At 42.4% G+C, this 17,716-nt stretch overlaps 1 protein-coding gene across 3 annotated transcripts in view; it reads right to left on the reverse strand.

Annotated features, from left to right (window-relative positions):
* Window positions 1–17,716, reverse strand: part of RBM6 (RNA binding motif protein 6) — a 94,170-nt gene that overhangs the window by 38,378 nt on the left and 38,076 nt on the right. For all 3 annotated transcript variants that reach the window (XM_077326029.1, XM_077326031.1, XM_077326030.1), the window contains exons 7-10: window positions 9,233–9,307; window positions 6,640–6,700; window positions 5,785–6,078; window positions 1,157–1,317 (exon numbers count right to left, since the gene is read on the reverse strand). In XM_077326029.1, the coding sequence (XP_077182144.1) occupies window positions 1,157–1,317; window positions 5,785–6,078; window positions 6,640–6,700; window positions 9,233–9,307 (591 nt within the window). The remainder of the gene's footprint in view (window positions 1–1,156; window positions 1,318–5,784; window positions 6,079–6,639; window positions 6,701–9,232; window positions 9,308–17,716) is intronic.

The following is a 17,716-nucleotide window of genomic DNA, read 5'->3' on the forward strand; positions in this document are numbered from 1 at the left end:
AATAGACTAATCCAGGTATCTGTACTGAACTAGGAGGATGGAAAGAGTCCTATATTCTTTGGGAGCTATCTATAGCAGTGGTCCCCAACCTTTTTATCACCGGGGACCACTCAACGCCTTTTACTGAGGCCCGGTGGGGGGGGGGGGTAGTTTACTCCTCTACTCTCAACCACTGCCCTAACACTCTTTGATCACTATAGTAATGTTTAAACATCCCTTCAAAGTAAGGGATACAGACACACCACAACAATGAACATAAGGAACATTTTATTTTCATGGAAATTTTAACTCATGACAATGACAAATCAATGGGAACCCTGAGCTTGTTTCTCTGCAACAAGATAGTCCCATCTGGGAGTGATGGGAGACAATGACACCCAAAGTGTGTTGTAAAGGGCTGGGGGGGGGGATGAAGTGAAGGGCCGGGGGGGGGGGAGAAGGCGTCCTTCGGGGCCCACCTCCAATTAGTCGACGGACCACATGTGGTCCGCAGCCCACAGGTTGGGGATCGCTAATCTATAGGATAATAAGATGGCAGAACTAATACCAATGTTAGCCAATCTTTAAAAATTCAAGAATCCAGCCAAGTCCCAGTACAACTGTAAGGGTCATGAAGTCTATGTAATAGAATATAAAATATTAAACAGAAGGCAACAATCATGTGAACATACATGCTGGAATTCTGTATTACATAAAACAGAAGATAGATTCAGGTGGATAGCCATGTTGGTCTGAAGTAGCAGAACAAAATTTGAAGGTACCATTGGACTCAAATAAAATGAAAGAGTAATGCCTGTTTTGGTATTATGTTCTCCCCCGCCCCCCCAAGAAAAGAAATCACTTCCTGGTACTGCTTGCAGTACAACTAAATCTGCACAAATAGCTTTGATTCAGTTAAAACAGCCAGTTTAATGGGTATAATGTATTTAGAAGGAATAATACACTACAGTGTGATTCAATATCAGGTTACCAAGCAGTTCACACTAACTGCTAGCCTTAGATAAGAAAGGCAGAAATGAGCAAATTTACAAACTCTGTTATTATGAGAATTCTAAATCAAAACCAGAAACCAAAAGAGGGGTTTTCACATATGGGAAAATTTGCATAGCAGCAATAAAGCATTAACATGTTGTATAGTATAACAATGGAAACCTACAGCATGAGAGTCCAGTTCAATGAAGCCATACGTGTGGCCCATCCGACCAGCCTTATTCTTCATGACACGCACGCTTGAAGTGGAGATGCGTACATACGGTGCCAGAAGACCCACAATGACTTCTGGAGGGGTGAAGCGAGGTATGCGCTTTAATATAATTGCTGTGAAATGTAATGAAAGGAAAAAAACGATATTCAGGAATCTGTATACTTGAACATTTACCTCACCATGCACTTGACTCTCAGGGCAATTCTGCACTTCTAAAAAAATAACGTTAAGCCAGCGCAATGGCTTAACGCTATAAAAAATCCCCCCCCCCCATTCCTCACCTCCTCGCTTTCTGGCTTTCTTCTCCTGCATCCTGCCACGCCGCATGGCTGATTAAAATGGAGGAGAGGGACTTGCTATAATCACGAGTCTCTCCCTGCCTGTCAATCATGGCAGCAAGCCAATCACCTTTCTCTCCAGTTTTAAAGGGAAAGAGATCTTTCTTTTTGAAGTGAAACTTTTCCATTGATATGTCCATGCATCTACTCATAGATGAATAGTGCTTATTTTAATGTCACGCCCCAGCCTTGAAGCTTAGGAGAAGTAATTTTTTCACCTTTGGGGGGGTTGAGGTTGAGGTTGAGAAGGATGCTTGTGCATCAGCACTGGTGTCCCGTATAGTAGCGATCCCCAACCTGTGGGCTGCAGACCACATGTGGTCCTTCGACTAATTGGAGGTAGGCCCCAAAGGACGCCTTCTCCCCCCCCCCCGGCCCTTTACTTCATCTCCCCCCAGCCCTTTACAACACACTTCATTGTTGTGGCATGCTGTATCTTATTTTGAAGGGATGTTTAAACATTACCATAGCGATCAGAGAGCGCTAGGGCAGTGCTTGAGAGTAGAGGAGTAAAATACCCTCCCACTGGGCCTCAGTAAAAGGCGTTGAGTGGTCCCCAGTGAGTGGTCCCCGGCGTTGAGTGGTCCCCAATGATAAAAAGGTTGGGGACCACTGCCGTATAGGACCCAGCCGTGGAGACACGGCCGGCGCCCTGGCTGTGCTCGATCCCCTTCTAACCTCCGTCCCATCCCCAGGAATGTGAGGGTGGAGGCTAGGGTAAAGGGTCCAACATTGGTCTTGTGCAACGCACGGTAGATTAAGAACAAGGCCTCGACTCTGCAACACTTCATCGCGGAGTTGAAGGCGGACCTTGCTTGCGTGACCGAGACCTGGGTGAGGGAAGGCGAGTCAGCAGCCCTGAAAAAACTAGCCCCACCAGGATACTCGGTCCTTCACCAATCTCGGACGACAAGAGGGGAGGGGGGGTGGCAATTGTGGTCCGGGAGGTCCTCACCTGCAGGGCTCTCCCGGCGCCGGAAATCAGTGGAGTGGAGTGTGTCGGTATTGGATGGGACTCGGTCGAAAGTGTGGCTATCTGGTTGGTATACCGTCTGCCCAATGCGCCGCCAGATGTCCTGCCCCGCCTGCTGGAGGCGGCGGCCGCCTGGGCGTTGCAGTACCCCAGGCTTCTGATCCTGGGCGACTTCAACGTCCACGCGGACGCACCCCCTTCAGTCCATGATGGAGACCTGGTGTCATCCATGGTGACACTGGGGCTTTCCCAATTTGTTGCCGGGCAAACCCATCATGCCACACACTCGAGTTGATTTTCGGCGCTGGGATAGAGGTGGATCTGGATACAGCTCTAGTTGTGCCGTGGTCAGACCACTATGCCCTGCGAGCCCGGCTCAGGATACCATGCCCCCCAGTTGGGCGGCGGACGCATTCTAGCCCGCCCGCGGAGACTTATGGATCCAATTAGATTCTGGAATGCTCTGCGGGACCCGATACCTCCTGGCGACTCACTAGCGGCTTTGGTGGCGGACTGGCAGTCCCGCCTGACAGCTGCTATAGATGAGATCGCCCCTAAAGGTCCTCTCTTCCCTCGACTCAAACGGGCTCCCTGGTACACCGGGGAGCTATGGGAGAAGAAAAAGGATGTGAGACGATTAGAGTGAGTGTGGCAGAAGACTCGCGACAAAGCTATGAGAACATCTTATCGCACGCTTATGAGGGCGTATGAGATGGCGGAGAAAGTGGCAAAACGTGAATTTTTTGTCACGGAAATCGCTTCGGCAAGCTCTCGCCCGTCCCAATTATTTAGGGTAGTTAGATTCCTTACCGCCCTTGAGGGGCCCCAAAATAATAGCAAATTGGAACTCGGCCGTGAGGCATTTGCGAGCTATTTTGCGGACAAAATCTCGTCTCTCCGCCGCGATCTTCCCACCACAGTTAATACAGTAAACGAACTGGAGGCCTGTTGGCCACCTTTGGAGGTGACGTTTGATGGCTTCAGACGGCTCTCTTTATCCGAAGTGGACAAGTTGCTAGGCTCGGTTAGGGCAACCACTTGCCCCCTTGCCCCCTGTCCATCATGGCTCCTCAAAGGAGGCGGCCAGAAGATAGCAGGCCAGCTCAGGGACATTATCAACCTCTCCCTGGAGTCCGGGGAGTTCCCTGAGCAGCTGAAGGGGGCAGTGGTTCACCCTCTCCTGAAGAAATCTACGCTGGATCCGCGGGACCCCGCCAGCTATCGCCCAGTGTTGCACTTGGCGTTCCTGGGCAAGATGGTTGAAAGGGCCGCAGCAGACCAGTTCCTGGCATTCTTGGAAAAAACTTCGGCACTCGATCCATATCAGTCTGGCTTTCGACCTGGCCACGGGGTGGAGATTGTACTGGTCGCCCTGTTGGATGACCTCCGTCACCAGCTGGATAAGGGCGGGTCGGCAGTGCTGGTTCTTCTGGACCTGGACCTGGACCCGCTTTCAACATCGTGGACCACGAGCTGTTGGTCCACCGCCTTGCCGGCACGGGGATACAGGGCACAGCGTTACGCTGGATACGCTCCTTTCTCCAGGACCAGACCCAGCGGGTTGCAGTGGGGGATGAGTTCTCGCGTTCCTATAGACTCCCTTGTGGGGTCCCTCAGGGCGCGGTCCTCTCCCCCACATTATTCAACATCTTTATGCGCCCTCTGGCCCAGCTGGTGCGGAGTTTTGGACTGGGTTGCCACCAGTACGCTGATGACACCCAGCTCTATCTCCTCATGGACGGCCGCCCGGACTCCCCCCCGGAACCATTCGCCAGATGTTTGGAAGCAGTGACAGAATGGTTCGAGCAGAGTCGCCTGAAACTCAACCCCTCCAAGACGGAGGTCCTGTGGCTGGGACGTAGGGGGCAGGACCAGGAAGCGCGCTTACCCACCCTGGCAGGGACGCAACTCACCATCACGTCCCAGGCCAGGAACTTGGGTGTGACCATTGACACCTCCCTGACTTTGGAGACGCAGGTCAAAAAAGTAGCGGGCCAGGGGTTTTTCCACCTTCGCCAAGCTCGACTACTAGCGCCCTACCTGTCCCCTGAACACTTAGCCACAGTGATCCATGCAACGGTCACCTCCAGAATAGATTTCTGTAACTCGCTCTACGCGGGCCTTCCCTTGTCCTTGATCCGGAAACTTCAGCTAGTGCAAAACGCAGCTGCTAGGTCCTCACTGGCACATCTTGGAGGGCCCACATCCAACCAGTGCTGAGGCAGCTGCACTGGATGCCAATTGCTGCCCGGATCCGGTTCAAGGTTTTGGTTCTAACCTTCAAGGCTTTATGCGAGTTGGGACCCACATACCTGAGGGACCGCCTATCGCCCTATGCCCCTCGCAGGGCCTTGCGCTCTGCGGGTGAAAATCTGTTGGTCGTTCCCAGCCTTAGGGAGGCACGCCTGGCCTCGACCAGGGCCAGGGCCTTTTCGGTCCTGGCCCCGACCTGGTGGAATGAGCTCCCGGGAGAACTGCGGGCCCTGCGGGATCTTTCAACGTTCCGCAGGGCCTGCAAGACGGAGCTCTTCCGCCAGGTTTATGGTTGAGGCCGAGGCTGATAATAGATCTTCTCCCCCAGGGACTCGGGTTCTGGACCCGAAGCAAAACATCATCAGGACCTCCTCTCCACCCGTTATTAGTGGGAGGGAGGGGGGGGGAAGTTGAGCTGCCATTCTGCCATGCCGGTAATATTGGCAATGTTATTATTGTTTTTATGGGGTTTTAATGGGGAGTTGTGATATTGTTACCCGCCACGAGCTGCAAGGGAGTGGCGGGATATAAATATGAATATGAATATGAATATGAATATGAATATGAATATGAATATGAATATGAATATGAATATAAATATAAATATAAATATAAATATAAATATAAATATAAATATAAATATAAATATAAATATAAATATAAATATAAATATAAATATAAATATAATCACAATCACAATCACAATCATAATCATAATCACAATAATAATTGGGGGAATTTTTTTTTCTGTACCGCCTGGCTGGAGCAACGAGATAGCACTTTAAATTGGAGAATGTAGCTGCTGGTATTCTGCTGGGAAGCTGGATGCAGACAACGTCATTTGAAACATCCAAAATATGACGTCTGCAAAAGTAAGTGACTCACTATATTTTCCGGGTGTGGAATGGCCCTCAATAACAAATATTCATAAGGTTCAGTTGACTGAAATCCATGCATCCACTATAAACTCAGTAAGACAAAGCAGCTGTAAATGTAATCAAAATAATCAAGCTTACTTTTACTCTCATCCTCCTGATGTTTGATCTCTGCAGTTTCTCTTCTTGAAGCATGTTCTTGGTTTTCCTTCCGGAATGAGCTCCTCTCTGGATGTTTTTTCTTCTCCTGTGAAGGCCACTGGTCTCTGCTTTCATCCTTCTTCCTTAGTTCAGGTTCCTGAGGCTGGCATTTCTGCTCAAGAGCAGGCTTCTGAGGAGGCTCCTGGGGAGGAACAGGATTCTCAAGAGGTTCTTCCTCTGGCATGGGTTCCTCAGGTAACGCTTGTTCCCCTTTTCCAACCTTGTCTTCAATCACTAAGAAAGTATGGATGAAATTATTTCAATAAGATAAATTTGTTCTCTTTCAATCTCAACACTACTTTTTAAGCAGTTTGCTGTTTTAAGGTATACGTAGATGTCACCAATAAGTGCTCACAATTTCGCAGATGTCTCCCAGAAAAGGAGATACCAAAAAACATTGGCACAAATGGGATAAGAGTATCTTCACAAGAGGACAGCATGTCATTTTCAGTTGCTGTGATCTTTTTCTCCCTTACTCACACTTCAGCAGTGCTTGTACTACAAATACAGAATCACTAAAGTTTCATCCAAGGGTCTTCTATCCGAAGCCAAAAATCCTTTCCAAGCAAGAATTATGCAAATTCTAGGGATGTCAAAAATTCCCTAGCCAATGCTTATTTTCCAACTTCTTTACTTTGGTTTAACTTACAGACCTTCAGAACAGACTACTTGGCCTAATAACAGTGCCAATATTTTCTATTACTTTCCATTCAATTCCTCATCACTTGAGAAAGCATGCTGATAAGTGTAAAAAAACAAAAACAAAAAACAACACTGTAATGAAAGTAGACTTACCATCTCTTGGGAGCCTGCAGTAATAACAGGATGAACGATATCCTATTGTGGACACTTTGCACTGTAAGAAAGAAGGCAGAGTGGAAGGAAGACACATTTTAAAAAGCTCTTGTCCCTTCAAGATAATCTGCACTAGCACAACAGAACCAGGAAGATTACTTCTGATAAACAAATTTTATCCTTTCTTTATAACACAAGTTATACTTTCTGGTGAGACTTTTGGGCACTGCTACCCATATTGCCTTGGTAGAATGTAGCTGGAAAAAAGGATGTTGTCTCAACCAACAATATTGTAGTGGGGAGGAAAAATAGTAACATGTGGACATATCTGTTTTTATTTTCTATTACTCATTCATTGGAAGTCATGATTTGGGAGTGCCAATGTGTTAACATATATTTTAGGTCACAGGCAAGCTGCATTAAATCACCAGTATTACAGAGGCCTTAAGCTAAAATAAAATTTGCTCCAGTCTCTTAGTACTTGCATCTTATTGACAATAAATATTAATCTATTGCTACTGTAATTCAATGGAATTTTTCCTGTAATAAAACTTCTGCTAATAATTATGCTTCATGGGTAATTCTAATGGAAATGCATAAGATAGCTTCTTGTTGTCAGCCATTCTGCTGAGTCCAACTCTTGGCAATCCCATCGCTCAGCTGTTGCCACAATCCCTGATCCTGTACCACCTCCCTCAGGCATGCAATGTTCTGGCCAGTGTCCATTCCAATCATGTCTAACCACCGTGTTCTTTGTCAGCCTGTTTTCCTTTTTTCACTGACCAATCCTAGTATAATTGCTTTCTCCATTGATTTGGATCACATGATATGGCCAAAGAAAGTGAGCTGGAGTTTCATGATTTTGCCTGCCAGTGATATATCAGACTTTATGTGCTGTAGTATTTCCTTGTTTGTGACTTTTGCTGTCCATGAATTGATTCTTCTCCGACTTTTCATTGTCCAACTTTCACAGCCATAAGTGGCTATTGTATATGTGATAGATATAACAAATCTACATTTGGTAAGCAGGATTATGTCCTTGCTTTTCCACGTTCAGTTCAAACTCATCATTGCTGAGCAACCCAGAGCAATTTGACGTTTTATTTCCATACAGCGATCACCACTTACATTAATTTCTGATCCAAGAAAAAGGAATTCTTGAACGCATTCGATTTTTTCACCATCGATCGTTATTGTGATGTGTCTGTTTTTTGCAGTGGTCATTTTTGTCTTTTTAATGTTTAAGAAAGGCCAAATTTCTTACTTATGTCATTGACCTTTGTAATCAGCTGTTCTAGGTCTTCCTTAATTTCTGATAGGACAGTAGTGTCATCAGTATAATGAAGATTAGTTATATTCCTTCATCCTATCTTAATTTCAGTGTTTGATTCTTAGAGATAGATAGATAGATAGATAGATAGATAGATAGATAGATAGATAGATAGATAGATAGATAGATAGATAGATAGATAGATAGATAGATAGATAGATAGATAGATAGATAGATAGATAGATAGATAGATAGATAGATAGATAGATAGATAGATAGATAGATAGATAGATAGATAGATAGATAGATACAAAAAGCCTTTATTGGCGTAAAAAACAATACAGGTAAGGAGATACAAAATGGTACAATTATAAGAGTCAGGCAGAGTTACTCAATTTTGTTAAAAACAGGGAGTTACTACTAAAAACCTTTGCTAAAAATTTTGCAATGCGGGCGGTCCGCTCGGGATCCTTTTTTTTTATTCTTAAACTTTTATCATAAAGATCTCAGCATACAAGTTAAACAGGAAGGGGGAAAGAATACAACCTTGGCGCACTCCCACAGACACCTAAAACTGATTGTTCTATTAAGACTGAAAAAATATGAGACAAGAACAGGAAAAATGGCAAAACCAGTGTCACCTCATCATAGAATACATATTCAGGGAGAAACATCTAATCATGAAGTTATTGCTGATAATAAGCAGCAGAGGCAAGTTATTAGTTACATCTATTCATATATTATAGAAGATCTGGTAGTAATGCTGCTATCATGTCTTCATTAAAACACTCCTAGAATGCTTATACAAGTTTAGAATTTTAATACTAAGCCAGCAATCTGGAATATAGTATTATTGGAACATTTATACCTTGTCTATTGAAAAATAAATACTCATGGCAGTGTACAATATATATATCTACATAAAATAGTTAAACATAGGTAACACAAGAATTAGCAGTTAAGAGAATGCTTCTGGAACAAAGTAAGTTTCCAGGTGACTTTGTAAAATGTATTCATATTGAAGGAAATGAAGGAACCACCCACAGTGCAAGGGGGAATAAGTTTAATTGCTATTTTTATGGGAAATCATCTGAACCCAGAAAAAAAACTAGGTTATGCCTTTCCCTTGCCAGTAGGACAGATTGTGATGCTGGCATTATTTCCTTTGTCTTTAAATGAAGGAACAGATTAGTGGGTTGGGGAAAGTCCAGTTTTAAAGAGACAACGCCTAGAATGCTCATTTTGCCTACCTGATAAAGAGACAAGGGGAAGGCAACCAGAAATCCAAGATTTTTACCAATGTGAAATTTCTCATATACTCACTCGTTTGCAGCGCCAGAATTCAAGGGATGGAGTGTATTCCAGAGTTACTGGTTTACCACCTATCACAAGTTTTCCCTGTTGGCATAAGAAAAAGAGGGGGGGGGGCTTAATATGTTGAACCTCACTAAATGCAAGGAAGAGACAGTAGTATTATGAGCTTTATTATGGAAAAGGCCATCTGGCTCATTTAAATACCTGAAACATCACAAGTGAACGAAAACATGGAAATGTTGATATCGCAGATGCATTAGCTGCACCCTTTATTCTGTAAACAAGGAACCATCTAAAATGGCACAGCCACCCAGAGATTCTATTAATTTTCTATGAAATATGCCTTAAAGAGAATGAACATATGTTACATGTGCCATATGTTACATGTGCAGACTGGGCAAATTAGAACACTACACTCAGATCCCAAGCATTACACCTATCTGCCATCTCCATACTGCAACACTCAGATGCCAAGCATTACACCTCTCTCTCATCTTAGTGCTGTAACACATACAGCACCTTTTGCCATGTTATATTGATACTATTTACACATCTTATCTAAAGTAGCGATCCCCAACCTGTGGGTCGCAGACCACATGTGGTCCGTCGACTAATTGGAGGTGGGCCCCGAAGGACGCCTTCTCCTAACCCCTGCCCCTTTACTTCATCCCCCCCAGGCCCTTTACAACACACTTTGGGTGTCATTGTCTCCCATCACTCCCAGATGGGACTATCTCGTTGCAGAGAAACAAGCTCAGGGTTCCCATTGATTTGTCATTGTCATGAGTTAAAATTTCCATGAAAATAAAATGTTCCTTATGTTCATTGTTGTGGCGTGTCTGTATCTTATTTTGAAGGGGTGTTTAAACATTACCATAGCGATCAGAGAGCGCTAGGGCAGTGGTTGAGAGTAGAGGAGCAAACTACCCCCCCCCCCCCGCCACCGGGCCTCAGTAAAAGGCGTTGAGTGGTTCCCGGCATTGAGTGGTCCCCGGTGATAAAAAGGTTGGGGACCACTGATCTAAAGCATTTCTTACAGAAAGTGCTAAATGGCTTTTTACATGTTGCAAGATGCATCCATCGTAAGGACACTGGCAAGGCAGGTATACAATCAAATAGCATTGCAAGACATCGAACATTTAAGATGCATGGCTTGGATCCAGTAAACCATAAGCTAACTTAGGCAAAAATAAATAATGCAGCCTTCTAGAAGCAGAAATTCATTCCTGTTTTGTAGGAGGCTTCTTGGATCCAAACCAAAACATGTGGAAATCACAATGGTTATCTTTCAGACCCCAAAGAAGCAATTTGCTAACTGTATTTGCCTTGGTCCTCAACGCCCCCCCCCCCCAATCAGCTTTGGAGCTCATTCCATACAGTTCTTTGCTAGAAGAATTTTAGTACTACAAAGGTGATGCTTTTAAACATTCTCATAATTTTCCTCTAATTACCTACCTTAAGTGACAAAGATACAAGTCTCAGTGGAGATTTTCTGTACTGCTAATTCTGAAGAAGAAGCTGAATGATAGTTCTGCTCAAACCATTTATGGTCAAGCCCTGAAAACTGGGTAGCTATAAAGGATGACTTCATGTTTGATTGATTCTTACCATTAAAGTTTACTAAAACAAAATAGTGATTCCGTAATCAGACCTATTTATTAAGACTAAGAATGTAAAATTATCTTTTTTCCTCTGCACTTTTAATCTCTTGCTGAAACAATTATGAAGATGTGATGAAACACACTTCCCAACACCATTTTACAATCTGGTATGAGAATAATACATATTATAGTTTCCATCTAAAACACAGAGGCAGGCCTTGAGAAGAAACTCGGCATCTAATAACACAAAGCAGAAAGAAACAGTTCCCTAACAGTTCCGCAGGGCCTGCAAAAGGGAGCTCCTCTGCCAGGCATTTGGTTGAGGTCGACCCAAACCATCACTTCCAATTGGGCCCCAACCCCCCCCCCATCCTACTACTAATCTGCTTAACCTACTGGGGTCCCAGTAAGGGTTGAGCTGAGGCTCTTTTGCAGTTCCATCATTCTCTAATGTTATTGTTGTTCTCATGTTAAGGTAATTGCTGTTATAATGTTACTGCTGTTATCACCTGTTTTTCCTGTAAACTGTCCTGAGGGGGGTATATAAATATATTAAAGAAATAAAGAAATCCTAACTCAACAGTTCATTTTGATGCTCATAGTGAAGGAAAACAACACAGGGGGAGGATTTCACAATCTGTCTACTTCCCTCTCTTCCTAGATGTTCCCTCTGACTTCAGGAATGTTGCTAAAACGTCCCATAAGGTTAGAGGGCTGCACTGAGCAAGGTAGCAAAATCAAATCCCACTCCACAAGAGCCAGCTCTGCTGCTGCTCCAAAACATATACTGCAGAGTTGGACAAAGTACCGAAGAAGTTGCAATACCTTTCTACAGGGGGATATGATCAAAGTTTATAAAATTATGTGTAGGCTATAAACACGGTGGACAGAGAGAACTTTCTCCCTTCAAAGTATTAGAGGGTATCCAATTAAGACAATGAGGAGATTCAGGATGGACAAAAGGGAGTATAATGAGTTATTAAAATGTGGAGTTTGCTGTCAAGAGGATGCAGTGATGGCCAAAGGCTCTCAGCTGTAAATAATTAGACAGATTTATGGACAGATTTACCATCTAGCAATGGGTATTAGCCATGGTGACTAAAGAGAACCGCCACATCCAGCGGCAGTAAACACCTGAATCTCAGTCCCAAAATGCTATATCAGGGGAAGAAGATATGGGTCTCATGCCCTGCTGTTAGCATCCAGAATAACTGGCTGGCTACTATATGAGACAGAATGGACTAGATAATCCACTGGTCTGATCCAACAGGACTCTTATGTTAAGACACAGGACAGTGATTTTGCCCCTACCATAGTTCCCTAACCTGTATTGCTATTAGTTTTAATGGATCCCAGAATACAACTTCCTGAGGTGGGAAAGGTTTTACTGAGGAGAGGGGAATATAGAAAAAATCCACTAATATCAGGTGGTTATGATGATGGATCTCAGGATCCAGTACAGAAAGTATATCAAGCTCTAATTTAAAGCCCGCAAGTAGGCTCTCAAACTCTCCACATACAAGTGATTCCCATGAATATCCATGCTAGTGTGAGCTCTGTTCTACAAGTCTAAAACAAACCAGATTTACAGGTACATTGTTGTTCTATGGATAGTTATCAGTATGCAGACTCGTATCTCTATTCTCCTTATTTATCTAAACCATGCTCCCAAAACACTCATGATTTCCTGCAGAATTCTGATTGTGTCAAACCTGTGTGTTGCGTAGGGCAAAATCCACAAAAGGACAAACATTTTTCTTATATCTAACTTTATGCTGTCTTACTATGTATTTTGCAAGCTTAAATGGACTCCGGAGAATGGTAGAGGACAGGAAGGCCTGGAGGATCATTGTCCATGGGTACGTGATGGGTCGGACATAACTTTGGAACTAACAACACTATATATTTATAGCTTCTTGCCTTCTGTGTTAGTTCATCAAACTACTTGAGTAGGTGAAAACAATGATATTGAATTTACTTAACCCTTCATATATTTGTGTTTTCACTTATTTACCTATTTCCCTTCAAAAGCTCAACATTATATACTTAATTTTAAAATGTCATGGTAATAGCTCACATACTTCATAGCATATGTAACAAAAATAAATCACACATCTAAAGATGGAAGTGAGTGTAGTTAACTGAATGGAAAGGCCATCTATAAAATGACATTAAACATGCATTATGTAATCCATCCAATTTTGATTAAAATACAGATTTATCTTCTGAATTAATTCAGATTCACACATTTAAATTGGAAAGACACCAAAAAAGTACCTTGTCTTGTTTTCAATTTCACAGAATATCCTTGTCTAACAAATTACATACTGGCACTCCAATAGAATAGAATAGAAATAGAGTATCTGGCACTCAAGTACCTCATAAATAGCATGAAAATTTAATCTGTTTAGCACATTATTACTAATGCTATGATTTTGCAGCATTTTGATCCAACTGTCAGTTTCCAAATCTTACAGACTTATCTTACCCTAAATTTTACCACTACTGTCTCATAAGTACCTTCTCTTAGATCAGGCTTTCTCAACAACGGTTTCATGAAATCCTGGAGCTCTTTGATGGCCCTGTAAAGGTTTCCTGAGTGGATGGGAGTTACTTTTTAATATATTTTTTAAAATTTGTTAAACATTTATTGGGTGATACATGGTCATGCCAACTCTCACCTCCCCCCCCCAAAAAAAATGACCAGTGTTGTGCCAGGGGAGGGTAGGAAGGGTAGGGGTCCCAGGTGGGCGTGTATACAATTATGTTTCCCAACCATATTCTGCATGATCATGCCACCTCTGGGGTTTCTAGAAGCCTTAGTTATGTTTGAGGGGTTTCTCAAAGGTAAAAATGTTAAGAAAGGCTGCCCTAGATCCTCAAAAGGTCATATAAGGACACTACTCTGCATCCTCATGATTATTTCTAAGAGAATACATATCACAAGATTCACCTAATACAGCCAAATGTAAAGGAATCAGAGCAACCTACAACACAAGATGGGGCTTTTGCCCTAACAGCAAAATACATGCATCTACCTCAGACATCCAACATCAAAACCTAATGCAAGTTAGCCTACTGCTTCTCTGACCTTCCAGTTTCTTCAGCCACAATCTCTAAAACTTGTTTATTCACTCCTTTCATATCGACACACAAATGCTTCTGTCCTATGTTAAACTTTCCTCTCAGTCAAATCATACTTTCAGTTACCTCAAGGAAGAAATACTATCTTTGATGTTCTCCTCAAAATGCTCAGGAACAGTATGGGATGTCACATCTGCTCAGACAATGACCAGAGAGAACTTGGAGACAACTGTCAGTTTTTAATGCATAATGTACAACCAAAACTCCCAACAGCATCAAAGTGGTGAGAAAAGTAATCTAGGGCATAGTAGATATGTAGTGTGAATTCTTTCTCACCCCAAGGAAATTGCTGATCAATGTGTAATTTGTAAAAATGTGTAGTTTGATAGTGTAAATATATCCAATGTGCCTTTCAACAGAGTCATTCATCTTACTCATACTGCACTGAACAAAAGCTGCAAAAAGCCTAACTTTTCTGTCTGACCCTCAAAGCAAACAAACTTAAAGAAAAAAAGAAAAAAACTGTTTGAATCTCTGAAATCTTAAATTACACTTGCCCAATATAACTCCTTTCTGTATATCCAAGGCCTAAATAGGTAATGTCTACATTTAATTCCAGTGGAAGTAGTTACTGAACAGTTAATTAACCTTTTAAAGGATCAAGAGTTAGCTTTTCATGGGTATACATTTCCATCTGTTTCTCCTGGAATAAAAACTCAGGACTACTTGTTTGTACAACAGATTTTACTGGTCAGATTACATCACATGAAATGTTTCTCAAATACTATTACTACTATTTTAAGCTAACAATGGCAACAGTCTGGTATATTCTGTCTATAACGTTCTTTATATACACATTTTCAAAGCCTGATGATCCAATTCAGTTTCTCAGTTTGAAGATCACAGCAGCTTGTTCCTCTACATATTTTAAATGGAAGGTGGGTGCCAACCTGGAAACAGTTCACCTCCTGCAACACAAACATATTGAGCAATAATACAGATATGTTATCTATTAAAAGATATGCTTAAAGTTACTTTAGTAACAATTATAGTTACTACTTACCAGACTGCAGTCACCAACATCAAGCTTTTCTTTCTTTAAAAGAACTGCTTAATAGTGGCTGTATTACCAATGCTCTATACTGACTTTGGATCCCACTGAACACCAACTCCATGCCATCATGAGAAACAGCCCAAGACAGGTTTTCAGTACTTATCTATTCTTTAACTTTGTAAAATATTTTTCTATCTTTAATATCAGGCAGAAAACCACAAAGTCATCTGGGTACTTTTAAGGATTCTTTTTAAAAAATAGAGCATCTCATTGACATTAACCATTTACCCTTTTATGACCTTCCTTCCCTTTATGTTGTTTCTCATTCTTATTCCCCTAAACAGATTCCACTCAGGCAGAGAGATCTTCAGGCAGATCTCTCAGGTACTCTGCTCACTGTTGATTTATGAGCCAAGCTAAGCTACAATCAGCTATGACACTTCTGGCAATAGTCAAAACCTTAACCACAACATCATGAACTTGGCAAGTAGGAACAATGGATTGAATTCCATGGAGCAGCTCAGAGAAAGAGTTGGCAATCAGATCTTTACTCATCTTCACTTTCCCTCAGTAGTCTGCTGCTTGTTTGAAAAACCCTTCTGGTCAAGGGATCTTTGTGAACAATATGCACCACTATACAAAGGGACTACAGTGAGAAGGATTTAAGTCAAATCAAGAAGCAATGTTGAAGACCCAGGGAAAGTAGTGCATTTTGATTATAAGTGTTCCTTGACAATAGTAGATTTTTGGGATGGACCTTTTCTTTGCAGGCTTTTTTTTGCCAGGGCAGGGGAGGCCGAAACATAACTTGTCTTTTTTCTTAACAGGTTTGTATTATGAAGGGCAAGAATCATTCAGCTATATAACATACATTTAAACAGAAATGGCTTTCTGCAGGGGAAAAAAATATTGTGTATGAAGGCAGGGCGGGCGGGGACAAATTCAAAGTACCTTTGTATGCAGGAACTAATTTTACAATTACTGGGATCCTAGTTGTATTAACTTTTGCTATAGATGCAGATTCTTGCTGGTAAATTTTCTGTGGTCCATTATTTGAGTATAAATGCACTAATGTCATATTACTATATGAATGTCAAAACAAATATTTTCACATTACTTACAATAATTTCACACTCTGGAAATTGTGTTACCAAAAACAGCACTGCTTCCTTCCTCCTACTATATTTTGAATGCAAGACTTAAGTGAGAGAAATGGACTTTCTGGCCTCCTCTGCCCCACTGCACATCCCTGAATTTCCCCCTAAAGTGGCGATCCCCAACCTGTGGGCCGCGGACCACATGTGGTCCGTCGACTAATTGGAGGTGGGCCCCGAAGGACGCCTTCTCCTACCCCCCAGGCCCTTTACAACACACTTCGGGTGTCATTATCTCCCATCACTCCCAGATGGGAGTATCTCGTTGCAGAGAAACAAGCTCAGGGTTCCCATTGATTTGTCATTGTCATGAGTTAAAATTTCCATGAAAATAAAATGTTCCTTATGTTCATTGTTGTGGCGTGTCTGTATCTTATTATGAAGGGATGTTTAAACATTACCATAGCGATCAGAGAGCATTAGGGCAGTGGGCCTCAGTAAAATTGTCAAGCATTGAGTGGTCCCCGGTGATAAAAATGTTGGGGACCACTGCCCTAAAGGATAGGGTACCCACAAAACAGCACCAGAGTCTGCAAAGAGGAGCAGGAGACTGATGAAAATTGTTCCCCTTCTCCTATTGTGTGTAAGCCTTTTTTACAGGCAGAAACTAATGCTTGAATTTGTTTTACAAAATGTATACCCTGCCTTCTGCCCCCATAAGGGACACCATATATCCAGTAGCACTATCAAAATCTATCATCTTGGGAAGGCTAAAATTGATTTCAGCATGCAGTGAAGAGTGTCATTCTTGGAGCAATACTCAGCAACTGGGAGGATGGGCTGTGTGCAATGGGAATGAAAAGAAGAAAAAAAGAAATAGGCCACAGGCCTCCTGAGAGGATAACACATTTACAAGGGAGTGCTCCACAGGCCTGCGCATGCAGACATTAAGCTTTTCCTAGTATCTCCTCAGAAGTCCCCCTTCCATTTCCAATCAATATGTATTAAAGCAATCTGACCATACTGTGTACATGGGGAGCGCTTCTGAAGAAAGAATTGAAATAGCACACCCGATGTGTTAGTATCAAAGCTAACAGATATCACATAAATTGAGAAATACTGCCTTGCTAACGTGGTTGGGGCTCATTATTTTAATTCCTCTTTCTTCTACTTACTTAGCCTGAGAGGAAATAATACTAAATCCAAAAGCAAAACAAGCCATAACATTACATGCTGATTACATGCAGGATCCAGAATCCCGTGACTGTCAAAAATGTCAAACTTTCACAGGTAGCACATCTTTGGACACTCCCCTACAGTAGTTCTTTCATCTCCAGCCTGGCCCCAAAATTCATTTTAGGAAAACAGTACAAAAATATAAGAACATTTAACATTTGTAATTTAAATTTTTCCAGGTTCCTCTATCTGACTGACTCCCTAAAATGACTTTCAGAGTATAGTAGATGAACTGTCATTCTAGAAAATCCTGTCTAAAAATAAAAGTACAGAGTTTGGTCCAAAGTGTTTCACCAGCAGAAGAGGGTGTGTGATTTGTACTGATTATACTTCCACACACAAAATGTAAGACACCTCCTGCCCTTCATACCTACTCTTCCTGGAGGTTCTGTGACTAGATGGCTGCAGTAGAAGGGGGAACAGG

Source organism: Paroedura picta, chromosome 3 (genome assembly GCF_049243985.1).
Source record: "Paroedura picta isolate Pp20150507F chromosome 3, Ppicta_v3.0, whole genome shotgun sequence".
Classification (NCBI taxonomy): Eukaryota; Metazoa; Chordata; class Lepidosauria; order Squamata; family Gekkonidae; genus Paroedura; species Paroedura picta.